Source organism: Eulemur rufifrons, chromosome 20, assembly GCF_041146395.1.
Source record: "Eulemur rufifrons isolate Redbay chromosome 20, OSU_ERuf_1, whole genome shotgun sequence".
NCBI lineage: Eukaryota > Metazoa > Chordata > Mammalia > Primates > Lemuridae > Eulemur > Eulemur rufifrons.
This window is the reverse complement of record NC_091002.1, coordinates 49,355,140-49,369,853: the sequence shown is the minus strand read 5'-3', so window position 1 is coordinate 49,369,853 and position 14,714 is coordinate 49,355,140. Positions and strand designations below refer to the sequence as shown.

At 42.1% G+C, this 14,714-nt stretch overlaps 1 protein-coding gene across 3 annotated transcripts in view; it reads right to left on the bottom strand.

The window, feature by feature from the left end:
- Nucleotides 1-997: 997 nt before the first annotated feature.
- Nucleotides 998-14,714, bottom strand: part of PHACTR3 (phosphatase and actin regulator 3) — a 207,348-nt gene continuing 193,631 nt past the window's right edge. For all 3 annotated transcript variants that reach the window (XM_069495904.1, XM_069495903.1, XM_069495905.1), the window contains 5 exons: nucleotides 12,299-12,354; nucleotides 8,277-8,338; nucleotides 7,113-7,253; nucleotides 3,508-3,584; nucleotides 998-1,585 (listed from right to left, as the gene is read on the bottom strand). In XM_069495904.1, the coding sequence (XP_069352005.1) occupies nucleotides 1,570-1,585; nucleotides 3,508-3,584; nucleotides 7,113-7,253; nucleotides 8,277-8,338; nucleotides 12,299-12,354 (352 nt within the window). In that variant the 3' untranslated portion in view covers nucleotides 998-1,569. The remainder of the gene's footprint in view (nucleotides 1,586-3,507; nucleotides 3,585-7,112; nucleotides 7,254-8,276; nucleotides 8,339-12,298; nucleotides 12,355-14,714) is intronic.

Below are 14,714 nucleotides of genomic sequence, written 5' to 3'. Positions count from 1 at the left end.
CTCTACAAAAAATAGAAAAAAATGAATCTGGGTGTGGGGGCACGTGCCTGTAGTCCTAGCTACTTGGGAGGCTGAGGCAAGAGGATTGCTTGATGAGCCCAGGAGCTCGTGGTTGGAGTGAGCCATGATGATGCCACTGTACTCTAGCCCAGGCAACAGAGTGAGACCTTGTCTCAAACAAACAAAAAAAAAAGTCATAGAGTATACTCAGTTGTTCCAGGTGCTGCCTGGCAACCCTACCAGTAGCTGATATTGGATGCCTAGAATGTGCTGAGAGCACTGTGCCAGCACTTTAGCTACTTTATCTCCTTTAGACACTTAGCAGTGTTATGAGAGATGATCATCCTATGGAAAAAAATAAGTAACTTGCTGAATGTGCAGAGCTTGGATTTAAGCACAGTCAGGTTCTATAAGCTCCTAAAGTCCTCCTCCAAGCCACTGTGGTTCCTGCCTCACCAGTGTACCAAGAGGGAGGGAGGGAAGTTTCAATCTGTATAAGGACACTTATTCAAGAGCCAAGTAAAAATATTTCTCAGGGAACATTTATTGTTGTTTAGCTTTTTCCCCTTTGTGCCAACATTAATTTTCTCCTTTGTGCTGGGGTAAATTTTCTTTATAATCTCTACTTCATCTAAACCTTTGTCTCTTATATGTATTTTTAATAATGTTTACACATGTGAACTTAAAAGTACTCTTAAAGGGGGCATAATGTTCACTGTGATAGAATTTTTCAACAAATTATTGCTTATTTCTAGGTTAAATGCACTATTCAATACTAATTGATACATAAATTTAAATTGAAAAAGATAATTTGATTTTTCAAGGCACAAAAACCACATACACTAACAGAATTTACAAAAGAAAACATGAAAACTTGGAATTCTCTTTCATGTGTTTGTTTGAAATGTGATGGTTCAAAAGTAAAAGTTCACTTGTTTTACAGATCCCTGTTCCAAGATCTCACTCATCCCAACCCCAAGAAAATGTAAAGCCTGGGTTAATTTCCTGCAATAAGTAATCATTTAATTAAAGAACAAAATTAACAGGAATCAAAATGTTGCATCTGTATTTTGTTAGACATTATATAAAAAAAGAAAAAGTATAATACAGTAAATCATTTTATATAACATGAACTTAAAGAGTTTTCAAATTAATTGTGATCAGGATAAAAATGTCTTTTCAACATAATACTGAATGACACTGTGTCACATGTCCCTCATGACAGAGGCCTGGGAGTGGTGAGCCTGCACATGCATGGCGCCCATCCTCCATTACACTGCAGAACTGTAAAACAAGGTTGAAAGGCAAACGACAGTTTTCTTCTGGTAGAGTTACTTTGGGTCTTAACTGACCCCAACATTTCACACTCCTCAGACAACAAAGAAGGAAGTGTGTCCTCTGGTTACTCCTCTTGCAGGTAAGTGTGGCCAAGATTGCACCTGTGTGTGTGATCCTGCTCTTCTCACAAACACAGCAGGTAGTCTTGAGCTGAACTTCAGGAAAGTTCCCTGATGAATGTTCAGTGTTGGTATCAAAAATTAAACACAAATTCTTCTCAGAAGAAAATCTCTATGGCCTGTGGAATCTAGAGATTATAAAACAAAGAATTTAAGGTTATACATTTCTAACAGTTAAAATTGCCAGAAACCTTCCACAAAGCAATTTGCTGCTATTTAAAAGCTTCTCAGAAGGCCAGTATGTAAAACATGAGGATGGAGCTGCTCTGGTTACAGTAATATGGAGTCTCTGGGGGCTCCCAACTTCCAGGTCCCTCGTGTTCCCCAGAACATATGGTGAATTCTTAGGACTACCTAGAACTTTGTTTGAAAGCTGCTAGTTAAACCCTTGAAGTACACAGAGAGGCTAGGGCTTTGCTAAATCAGTAGAAATAATGAATTGGTTAATAAATTATTGAAAATTAGAGTTATGAGGGTTTTTTATAGAGTTAGTAATGTGTTCATAGTAATGTTAAATACACTTAAGAAAATCTTATATAACTAAATATTGTTCTGGCTTTTGATATGAAGTACTAAAATATGGTGTAAATATCTTATAATTATTTTCTTATGTTCAAGTATGGGCTCATTCTTTAAAATTTTGTCATCTAAGAAAGCTATCAAGAACTTCTGAGAGAAAATAAACATCTTTACTAAACATTTTTTAATAACATAATAGGGAAATATATTAAATTGAGATTACCGTACATAGAACATGTAATCATTATATGCTATTTAAAACAGAATGAACATTAAAAATAATTGTGTATGCCTTACTGGAGATATTTCCTAAACATTCATTAAGACCCATTCAAAATAAAAAAAAATGATCTATTTCTCCCCAAAAGTAGGTTAGTCATGGGAAGAAACATTTAAAAGTTTAAAAATTATTTGCATAATTTTCTCCTGCCCTTCCACCCTCCCCTTCCTCCTTGATACATTCACCCGAACCACTGGGTAAGCTGGAATTCCACTGCACCTGTTCTCTGTTCCATAGCTACATTGAGCTTACAGAGCAAATCTTTTAAATAGTAATTGCAGCGGCCACTTTGTGAAGAACAGAAAAGGAGAGGAATCCATTACGTAACTACATGGAGGATTTCCCTGCACGCTGTGTTCGGGGCTTGAGCATCTTCAGATGAGAGGACAGAGGACAAGGCAACAGCTGCAACTGAAGTCAGGGTGCATCATAGTCATCCCCTTTAGATTAAAGGTGTGTGAGATCATCAAATAATTACTGCTGGTCATGGGGTGAAAAAGAAGGGGAAATAAAGAATATACTGCTCCCTAAGTAAAGAGAAGTAAATCTTTTCCCAACTTTGTCATCACCAAGAAGCCCAGTGTCCTCCCTTGTGTACAGTAGCACGGACAGAGAATGTATTCCCCTTGGTGGGAAAAGTCTGGACTATGGAAGGATCAGGCGATATATTCACAAGGGATAGAAGCTCCATGCAGATAGGAACTTCCTTTACCATATCAGCAGTCGCGTTCTCAGCACCCAGAGCAGTGCCTGGCAAGTAGTAGGTAGTCAAATATTTGCTGAGGAAACATGCTCTTTCAGCTTTGGGGGAACAGTGGCTTGTGCTAAAGATGTGAATAATAATTTTAAAAGTATATGGGAAGGTGGAGGCTAATTTCACAGCATCTAAGTATAAATAAATACATAAGTTCTGTACATTGGAGGAAGTCTGAATATTGGAGGGGAATTAAATATATAGGAAAGTTACTTTCATTTTGCTTTGAGATTTTCTTAAAGTATATGTTAACTACTTAAATAAACCAATGACTTGTGTGATACTATTCTCCCACATACCACCTTTCACCAAGCCCTGTAAGAAACCATGGGAGTGGACAGCATATTTAATTGAAGTACATTCTATTCAATAGTTTTCTGCAGAAATGAATTTTTTTTTAGCTGGATACATAGTTCTTTGTTCCTTTTGTATATATTTAAAAAACAAATATCATGTAATGAAAAGATTCATGAAATTCATATAAACAGAAATCTGACCTTGTCAAATGCTTGCTTGATGCATGTACCTCCATTTCATTACTTTTGTATTCATTTAATTCTTTACGAATTGCTGCCTGAAATTTAAAAACAGTATGTTGCTTTTCAGGACATTAAAAAGTAAACAGAGGAAATAAGTATGTTCATGGATTAACAACCATTCCTAATACTTGCTGACTCTATTATTTTGTAATATGTAGCAAAAAAAAAAACAAGATTTTGTTCAGCATTTAGACTATCTTACTCAATTTTTGTTTTAAAATTCAGAATATTACAGGGGAACAAACATTTTGGTTATATATAATGCCTTTGCCTCACCCAAGCCAGGGCTACAAGCGTGCCCTTCCCCCATATAGTGTGCTCCACATCCATTAGTTGTGAGTCTACCCACCCCCCCACTACCCCCTCCCACCTGACTGGCACCCAGTGAATATTATTACAATGAATAATGTGAGCACCTTAGTGTTGATCAGTTAGTACCAATTTGATGGCAAGTACATGTGGTGCTTGTTTTTCCATTCTTGTGATACCTCACTTCGAAGGCTGGGCTCCAGCTCTATCCGGGATCATACAAGAGGTGCTAGTTCACCATTGTTTTTTGTAGTTGAGTAGTACTCCATGATTTACATATACCACACTTTATTAATCCTCTCATGTATTCATGGGCACTTGGGTTGTTTCCACATCTTTGCCATTGTGAGTTGTGCTGCCATAAACATTCGAGTACAGATGTCTTTATTACAGAATGTCTTTTTTTCCTTTGGATAGATGCCTGGTAGTGGCATTGCTGGATCAAATGGTATTTCTATTTTTAGCTCTTTGAGATATCTCCAAATTACTTTCCACGGGGGTTATACTAATTTGTATTCCCACGAGCAACGTAAGAGTGTTCCTATCTCTCTACATCTACGCCACCATTTGTTGTTTTGGGACTTTTTGACAGAGGCCATTCTCACTGGAGTTAGGTGATATCTCATTGTGGTTTTGATTTGCATTTCCTTGATGATTAGTGATGTGGAGCATTTTTTTCATACACCTGTTAGTCATCTGTATATTGTCTTTTCAGAAATGTCTATTCATGTCCTTTGCCCACTTTTTAATAGGATTGTGTATTTTTTTTAACTGCTGTTTGAGTTCCTTATATATTTTGGATATTAGTTCCTTGTCAGATGAATAGTTCAAAAATATTTTCTCCCATTCAAGAGATTGTTATTTGTTTCCTTTGCTGTACAGAAGCTTTTTAGTTTAATATAGTCCTGTTTTGTCTATTTTGGGGTTTTTTTGCCTGTGCTTCTGAGGTCTTAGCCATAAAATCTTTGCCTAGACCAATGTCTTAAAGTGTTTTCCCTGTGTTTTCTTCTAGTATTCATATTGTTTCTGGTATTCTACTTAAGTCTTTAATCCATCGAGAGTTGATTCTTGTATATGGTGAGTGACAGCGGTCCAGTTTCATTCTTTTTCATGTGGATATTCATTTTTCCCCAGCACTATTTATTGAAGAGAATGTCCTTTCCTCAGTGTATGTTCTTGGGACCTTTGTCAAAAGTCAGTTGGCTTTAAACACATGGATTTATTTCTAGGTTCTCTATCCTGTTCCATCGGTCTGTGTGTCTGTTTATACTAATACTATGCTATTTTGGTTACTATAGTCTTCTAATATATTTTGAAGTCTGGTAACGTGATGTGTCCAACTTTGTTCTTTTTGCTCAGGATTGCTTCGGCTATTTGGGCTGTTCTTTGATTTCATATAAAATTTAGGGATTTTTTTCCCATTTCTGTGAAAAATGACATTGGTATTTTGATAGGGATTGTATTGAATCTATAGATTATTTTGGGCAGTATGGTCATCTTAATGATATTAATTCTTCTGATTCAGGAGCATGGGATATCTTTCATTTGTGTGTGTGTCCTCTTTAATTTCTTTCGTTGGTGTTCTGTAGTATCCCTTGTAGAGGTTTTTCACTTCTCCTTGGTTAAATTTATTCCTAGGTGTTTTATTTTTTGTAACTATTGTGATTGGTGTATAGAAACACTAATGATTTTTTATGTTGCAACTTTACTGAATTTATTAGATCTAATAGTGTTTTGGTGGAGCCTTTAGATTTTTCTAGGTATAAGATCAGGTCATCTGTAAAGAGGGACAATTTTACGACATCTTTCTTTTCAATTTGAATGCCTTTTATTTCTTTCTCTTGCCTGATTGCTCTGGCCAGGACTAGTATTCAGGAAGTCCTTGGTAAATTAATTTGCTGTGCTGCAGTAGGAAGACAACTCCTCCTTCCCCCTGTGCCTACCTAACAGAAGGACCAAGCACATGCTAAGGGCACTAATGAAGTAGGAAAACCAAAATAACGAGTAAAGGTCAGCTTTTAGTAAACTTGGGTTTTTGAAGTCAGTCTAGAAAGAAGTCATTCTAACTTCAGCATACATTTGTTTTCTGCCATTTGAAAAACAACATTTTAATCATGACATATAGGGGAGGGCTGTGCATCATTCTTTTCAGTGCTCTTCATGGCCCTCATCTGGCCACCTTCATCATGCACTTCTCTCTCTCACATAAACCCTCCAGGGGCCAAGTGAGACAAGAACATCAGACATAAAAAGGCTTTAAGAATTTCAAGAGTATATTATTCCCATACTTAAACACCTTTGCAGACTGCCAGAGATACTTTTCTTCTCCCCTCATCACTATGATCCTCTGAGCATATCAATCAAGAAAAACCAAGAGTGGCCAAGTTGATGAGATAGGTGTGTCCATTTGTCAGCTCACGTATTCACACTCAGCACATAAAGATGAAGAACAATTAGCAAATTCTTTGGCTGAATGTATAATGTTTCTCTTTCTAATGGCTTTAAGTATTCTGAAAATCACTAGGGCAAGAGAGTATGAAAGACAGACTATAGACATTCCAGCCTTAAATCTTGCCAGTCAACAGCATTTGACCATGGACGAGAACTTACCCTCTCTGTGCTCTATAACTGGCCGTTCACTCTACTTCACCCCAGAGCCTCTGTGCCCCACCACCTCCTTGCTTTCTTCCTGTTTAACTGTTCTGTTCCGACACCTCAGACTGGACAAGTCCAGGACAGAATCCAGAACCTCCTGTCTATTTGCTCTAGAGGCTCTCCTTAATGCTTCTTGAATTGATTCCATTCCCCCTGTAGCTCTTTTTGTTTAAATTTGTCAGCTGATCTTTTTCACACCAGCCTTGCCAACTTTTGATTCATCCCATAGATAATAGTTTCTCAATTTCCACAATCTTGACATGTGAGACTGGATAAATTCTCTGTCATATGAGCTTTTCTGTGTCTTGTGAGATGTTTAGTAGCATCCTCTACCCATTAGATAACAGCACCCCAGCTGGGACAACCAAGCATGTTTCCAGATATTGCCAAGTATCCCTAGGGGCACAACTGTCCCCTAGTTGAGAACCACTGCTCAATTCTGATCCTGAATTATCTTTGTGAAACCAGTATCTAGTGAAGACATAGACAATGGGAGCCATCAGCTATTTAAATTAAGACTAAGAATAAGCTCCCCAGCATGACATGTTTTGCCCTTATCACAAGATACAACACCCCAACCAGTACAGAGAGTTCTGTACCTTATCTGCTGCCGACAGTCTTGTCCAGGGTTTGTCTGCCCTCCTGTCATAGTCCTGCGCCTTTGCTACTTCCACATAATCACTGAATCGTATCAGAATTTTTCTGTCCCTTAATTCATCAACGGTGGGTCTCTGATTTAGCTAAAATAAAAGATCATCATGGTTATGTATCACATGCCAAACTAGTTTTCTTAAAGTACTCTGAACAAACAGCACAGTTCTGTAAACAAAAATAAAACTCTGAAACTGTGAAATATAACCTGAATACAAACAATATCTAATGTGAAGGGCTTAAATTACACACTACTGTACTCTTAAGTCACAGTCCCCCTTCCTCCAACACGTTTTAGCAGAAGATTCACACCCCCAATACTACATAGCACAGGCTCAAGGAATGGTTGATGAATTAACTTAGAATAAATTTTATGGCATCAGTAGCTTCTTTGTAAGTATGATTAGATAAGCTTTTTTTTTAAAGTACTGATAAAGTTATAACGATAACTACTACTACTACCCATATATCAAGCTCAGGAAGGATATTCTGTTAACTTCAAGTAGAACAGAATTTCATTATTACGGAGCACAGTGGAGAGGAAGAGACAGAAGAACACTTGAATTTAGAAATGGGCAGGGTTTTAGAAGTAAAGTTTACAACGTTGCTACCTGTAATGGTGCCATGGTAAATTTTAACGATTTGAGTCATAGTTACAAACCTTTGAGGCTACTAAAATTCTCTAGAGTCAAGGAGCTTCTAGACTTTTGAAGGTGACCAAAAGTGATGAGCCTAAAAGGTAACTAAAACACTATATCCAGGTATTGCTTTAGATATTGTGCAAAGTAAGAAAATGCCCAGTCAACTTCTGGTTTCCACCTGGAAATAAGTGGAAATGTCACTTGGAGTGCATTGTCCCTACAAGCTGTGCTGTGCTGTGGAAGGATCTCATCCCTAGGGAACGTCAAAGTCACACACTGGGATGTAGCAACAGACACTGCATTTTCAGTGAGTTAATTCATTGTTGCTGAACAAATATTCTGACTTAACTGATGCCATATTGTCCAGGAAAACATTTACGATCATGGAGTGAGGTCCTGCACTACCCATCCCGACAGCAGCTCTTCTCTAGGTCCACCTTCACTAATCAGGAAATAGCATGCGCTTAGTACCTTTCTTGTCAACCTCTGCTTGATTTCTCTTCTTTCTTCCTGCTCTGTCTGATCATTCCTTTCTGTGAAAGATTAAAACAGAAAAAAAAAACAAAAAACAGGTTGAAACCTCTCTTTAGCAGGGAAGTATATGCGAGATCTCCATGTTCTGGCAGCCGAAAGTGGAATATTAAGGACATTTTTCTCCAGTCACTGTTTCTGTGTTGGGGTTTTTTTGTTTGTTTTTTTTGTTTTTTCCACTTTGCCAATTGTGCTCAAGAGATCGTGGTTTCATTGTTCCAGAGAAGCACTTGTTCCAGGTGAAGCTTTGCTATCATCCCAGCCCGGTCCCCTGGGCCCTTCTCTACATCAGAGACAACGGCAGATAGCGCTGCCATTTATTTCCAGGAATTAGATATTTTCTGTGTCTGTCTGCCTCTCTCACCGATTCTCTCTACACTGCCCAAATATCTTTACCTGTGTATTTACATGTAGTACATAGATGGCACATAAAAATAGCTGGAACAGACTAAGTAAATAAATGTACATCTACATCTGAATATAAATAGCATTGCCACTGCTTGTACTTTTGTTTCTTCCATTTAGCAGGTGTGCATACCTTTTAGCCAACCAACATAAGAAATGGAAAGCCTTTTTCAGATTGTGGGCAACACATGCTTGCCTAGGATTTATATTTTCAGGGTATATTTCAAATCTGAATGTATCTATCAACCCAGCCGATTCTCCAGTGCTGAAGTGTGAGCACTTTTATGTGATGGTGCCTTCAAAGGAGCCCAAGTCTCTCACTGAAACGGGCTTTGCTTAGCAAGTTGTAACTATTAACATTCAAGCTGTGTTCACACCTACACTTTGAAGCTAAAAATAGAACAGAGCACTGAGATATAGTAAAAATGTAAGCCTTGCGCTGGGATACAAGATAGCGGCTGTCCTATATCTGGTGCTCTCCCTTGCTAAATAAAGCCTGAGGTCCCCAACCTGAACAGAGCTCTGCTGCTAGGAAAGAGATCGTAACACTCAGCCCTCCTACAAACACCGCCAGCTTTTGGAAAGGGAAATCCCGCTACTTGCCCTTAAAGGCAGATGATGTGAAATTATGTCATTTAAAAGATGCATTTCCAACATTTGTGCTTTGGGGATTTCGTGTATATCAGTGTTTAATAGCCACTGCACTTTTCAGTAGTTTTTTTTTTTTTAAAGACTTGGATTAGGGTGTTGCAGAAAAGGAAATGAAACCCTGTTATGTGCTTCATTCTTTATCCAAGTGATAAATCGGAAGAAATTTTAAAGCTATAATCAGAAAGTTGATACAATTAGAAAAAAAATTGTGAAAGTATCCCCTATAAGGCCAGCCATGAGGGATTTAAGTGATGATATAAAATTCTTCATATTTCTTAGAATAGGCCAGGAACAAATCCCAAGGGTAGCCTCCATGTGAAAAGACTGAAGCAAAATCAGATCTTTGTTTTTTAATTGTAAAAAGCACCATCATTACTACCAAGGTCATGTAAGCACAGTTGGGAAGCAGGATCTTTGAAAGTGCCTGTCAGAGTGCTTCTCTGTGCCAGGTGCCCTACAGGACACCTCCTCCAAGAAGTCCATCTTGACAGCCTAAACCTGTAAGCCTCGGTCCTCTGAGCTCCCCCTTAGTGATGTGTTTATGGATCTCTCATTTCCAGACCCAGAAAACTCTGTGCCTTACACAACAAGGGATCCATAATCAGGACCTCTATACCCATATTTTCTAGAAATAGCTACAGCAGCTTGGAAAGTTACACATGAGTCTTCCATGAATATTCAGAAATGTATTACTGCTTTTAATGCAATGGTCGAGCATGGGCACTAGAGTTAGGCAAACCTGGGGTTGAACTTTAGCTCTATCTTCTTGCCAATGTTCGTTTGTTAAAAAGTCATATTACATCTCTGAGGCTTAGCTGCTTCACTAGTGAAATGGGGACAGCAGTAAAAAGCTCACACATCTATTATGATAATTAAATGAAGGAATATACACCAGACACTGAAATCTGATTGTAATGCATGGCCCAGATTTGGCCAAATCATCATCGTCGTCATCATCATCATTATACATAAAGGGGCTACCACGTCTTTTGCTCTGATATTCATGTATACTCAGGCAGAGTTCTGAGTGCTCCTCAGATATTACTGCAATTGGTCCTGAGTTCCCCACTTGAAGGGAAGCAAATACCAAGGGATGACATCCTAAGGACTGATCACAAGCAGAAACTGCAACATAGCCTGAGTGCAATCCTGTGTGTCAAGGGCCCATGAGTATGACACTCTATCCTCAGCTATAGTCACCCTATTGTCATCCCCACAGAACAAAAGAAAGCACACCAGACACCCACCCCACAGACCTATTAGTGACATTCTTAGGTCCTCCCACTCAAGACACTCTAGCAGGCATCAAAGCTAAGGACAAACCTGTGCATAGTTCACTGGTGACAGCAGTGTTTATGGCAGGATTGCCATGGCCACCGCAGAAGAAATCCATTTCCCTTTTGCGCACCAGGAAGTGCATTAAGTTCCTGTTACCCACTTACTAGCTGTCTATTCACCAAAGCCAGTTCTATTTTTAAGGCTTTCACATTTATTTGCAAAGAAGAACACAATTAGAAGCACTTGTCGATAGAAGGACCTGGCTGCCCACAACAGGAGGGCGAGGCTACTACTGAACGCAGAGTGGCTCCTGGACTGCAGTCCCCTCTCCCTGCCATGGATGGCACACTTGGCACGTGGCATGTCCCAAGGCTTGAACTTGCCTGGCTTACATCTGGACTGCTACTTTTAGTGGCTTCTGTGACTTACAAGCTTTATAAAGGACTCAATTTTTAAAAATTCAAATATTTGGTAGCTGAAACAGCTTGACTTTATCTGTCTGCCTACTTCATTAAGCATGTTACCAATGAAAAGCTCGTCTTTAAGGCCCCCTTTATGTAAACATAACCTAGTTAACATAATACAGAATAGTAGTCACCATGCCTGAAGTTGAAAAAATAAAATGAAGAATTCTCTATCTAAGGGTTAAATATTTTCAAAAATCCATAAAGGAGGGGATTGTTTTAGGCAGCTAATGAAGGCACTGAGGCCAAGAGGAGAGAGAAGAATCAGTCGGAGCTCAGGACCCCGGCCGACAGGGGCTCCGTGGTCTGCCTTCTGACTTGGAACTGCTCTAACGCAGTAACACGGTGTTCACGGGTGAACCAAACTTAAAGAATGTCTACAGTGTTCATCACATAAAGAGAGAGGGGCGGAAAAAAAGAACATACTTTAAAATCCAGGCCCTTAAAAGACAGTTTAGGTTAAAAAAAATTAAAACTCAAAACTGACAAGCTAAAGAACTGAGAAACACTTTTGAAGTGACTTCAATGAAATGGAACATTGTTCTCTATACCATGGAAATTACTCATGAGCACCAATGTACAGCATATGCTACAACTGTGTAGCCAACTGGGGGAACTCAAGGGGTGCCAGGCCCAGAGGGACGGTAGGTCCTGGAATCTCAAAGTTCTGAGCCACAGTCAGGTTTCCTGTGGCTTCACTGTTACTTTGAGCCGACTGCTTTATCCCTCCTAAGTAGAACCATCAAGGGGCGTGTCCTCCTCTGGCAGGATTTATGACACCATCTGCAGCTTACCTGTGACCTCTGTGGTCACTAGGAGCCCCCATCCAAAACTGCCAGGAAAATCTTCTTGAAACCCAGCATGCAAAATGGGTAATGACCCATTTCCCTTAGGTCTACAGGACTGACTAAATGACCCCATGATAGGAACATCTTTATGCTAGGAGGAGAGTTTTTTTTTTTTTTTTATTTTGAATTTTGAAGAGATGTATGCACTTTTCCTTTAGGGGCTTGCTTTCAGAATCCCTCAGCTGCTCAGATTTAATGGGAGCAGGGAGCATTTAGTATGCAGAGGTGGGCTCGGTTATAAGCACTTGGACTCCTGCAACAGCCTCAGCACACGTGCCGGGGGGGAAAACCTCTTGGGGAATCACCAGCTACTTACGTTTCAAGATATTTCTTCTCTCCAGCTCCTCCACAGCTGGTCTTTGGCTCAGCCGTCTGCGGAAAAACACTAGAATTACATTTTGCACCATGGTGGCTGCCTGCAAGTTCCACCCAGGGACTGCAAGGGTGAGAGGTGACTGGCACACTCCCTAAAAATCGCCTCCCAAAAAGTGGGAGGAGAGAAAGTGAACCTTTGCTGGCTACCTCTCGCCGGCAAGATCGCTCAGACTCCCAGGTGGGTGTGAACGCTGCCCCGTCACAGAGCTAGCACTAGGGTAGTCCTTGCTCCAGTTCCACACGTGCAAGTCTTCATGTTTCTGATCTGTCGCCCACACCTTGCCTGGTCTGGACTGTGCACCCAGGCAGCCCGTTTAAGCAGTGCAGAGATCCACTCGGGAAATTCTTTCTCCTGCCCGCCAGCTCGGGGAGAGGTGCACCGCCCGTCTTCAGGCTTCTGGTCCCAGAGGTGCCGGGAGATCCACACCTCCCAGCGCCGCTCGACGGAGACCTCAGCCCTGGGCGCACGGAGCTCTCAGGCTCTGCCTGCTGAGCGGAGTCTCCCGCCCAGCCCGCTCGGAGACGTGTCTAAGGGCGCGGGTCTGCGGAGCCTCCGCCTCCTGTCGGTGAGCGCAGCTCGGCTCCGAATACAAACGGAGTCTCCTGCACTGGCGCAGCTGAGCTCGGCCCACCCACCCACGCACGCTCCCGCCCGCCGTCAGCCCAGACCCAGGGTGCCATACGAAGACAAATTATTATTTCTTTTTCAAATCGTCTCTCGTTGCGGGAGCTGGAGGACACAGCCAGAAAATAAAAATAAAAAATATAACCACCAAAAAACATAAAAGCCTTGTCAGGAGAGGGAGGCATAATTAGCCAAAATTAATGCCAAGCTCCAATTATTTTTGCAACTAAAATAATGTTGTCCCTGGATCAGAGCCAGAAACCTTCCCACTTCCGGATTCTGTAGCCACCACAGGGTGTTCAAAGGGGCCTGGAGTTTGGATGCCCAGAGTTCAGGACGAAACACTCTGCCCCAGCGAGGATGTTGTCTCCAGAATCTTTGTCTCCCATTTGTGATCCCTGTCCCAGCACAAAGCCTAGGGCGGCCCCTGCTCAGCTGCTCCTCCTCCACAGCCAAACACGGCTGTCGGCCTCCCGCCCCCGGGCTTTGTCCTCTGGCACCGCCAGTGGGCAGCTGTTTCCACATCTTGTCTCGAAGTCTGGGGAGACTTGACCCTACCCCCTGACAGCTCCTGGCTGGAATCCAGGGCTAACGTCCCTGCCAGTCTGCCTGAGCCATGTGTGCAAAGCGTAGCTCACTAGACCTAGTTACTCCTGCAGCCTGGTCAGAACAGCCCAACCGCCACTTCTCCAATCGCTCGGTAAATGACGATGGGATATTTGCTATGTGCCAGGTGCTGCCTGGAGCCCCCGGGACATGGTGCTGAACCAGGTGAGGCTTCCCTGCCCTTGGGAAGCTCACAGTCTAGAGGGAAAGGCAGACAGACCAACCATTTCAGAGAGTAGCCAATGCCTTGGAGGAAATGAAACCGGGGTCCAGATGGAGGAGAGACTGGGCAGGGACAGACGCACTTCCACGGAGACCCGAATGGAGAAGAGGAGCCGGCCGGGGGAAGATCACACCTCTCCAGACACAGTTTCGCTCAGCTGCTCGCATGCTGGGCTTGAAGATGGAGGGAGGGGTAACCAAGGAAGGCGTCTGGAAGAGGAAACTTTGACGGTCATGTCCCACCTGCGTGTCCCCGCTCTGCTGTCTGCTGTCCCCACGCCACAGCCCACCTCCACCTCCAGGTGCAGAGCTGCAGAGAGCACAGGAGACTCAGCACAGCAGCCGGGACCTGGACACGAACTGCGCCTGTCAGACCTCGCCTCTCCCTCGGGTCCCTCCGCCGTCCCTACAGCACGGAGGCCCGGCCACCCGTGCACCCGACCGCAATGCACCCGACCGCAGTGCAGCCACCGGCGGGACTTTTCCAGGACTCCACAGTGGTCAGTGTCGGCCAAGTTCACATTCCAGCTCCAGCACTGACCACCCTTGTGGCTTTGGGGAAGCCACGGACCCTTCTCTGTCAAGCCCGCGACGTTGGTTTCCTTCCCAGGGGTGTCGTGCACGTGAAATGAGGTCATTCGTGAAAACAAATTCTGCCCAAGGCCAGATCCCTCACGACTGCACAGCAAGTCTGCCTTTGTCGTGACCATTATTACGTTACCATGATTGCCATCATTAGGTTCTCAACAAATAACATTTGTGGGATTGTACAGAGGCATTTAAAAAATACCAGCATCCCCAGCCCCCATTGCAGGTACGAAAAGCTGAGAGGGTAGAGTAACACCAATGTTTGAAGACCTGAGCTTAAGCCCCAAGGGGTCTCCCCTTCAGTGCGGGCCCCTAG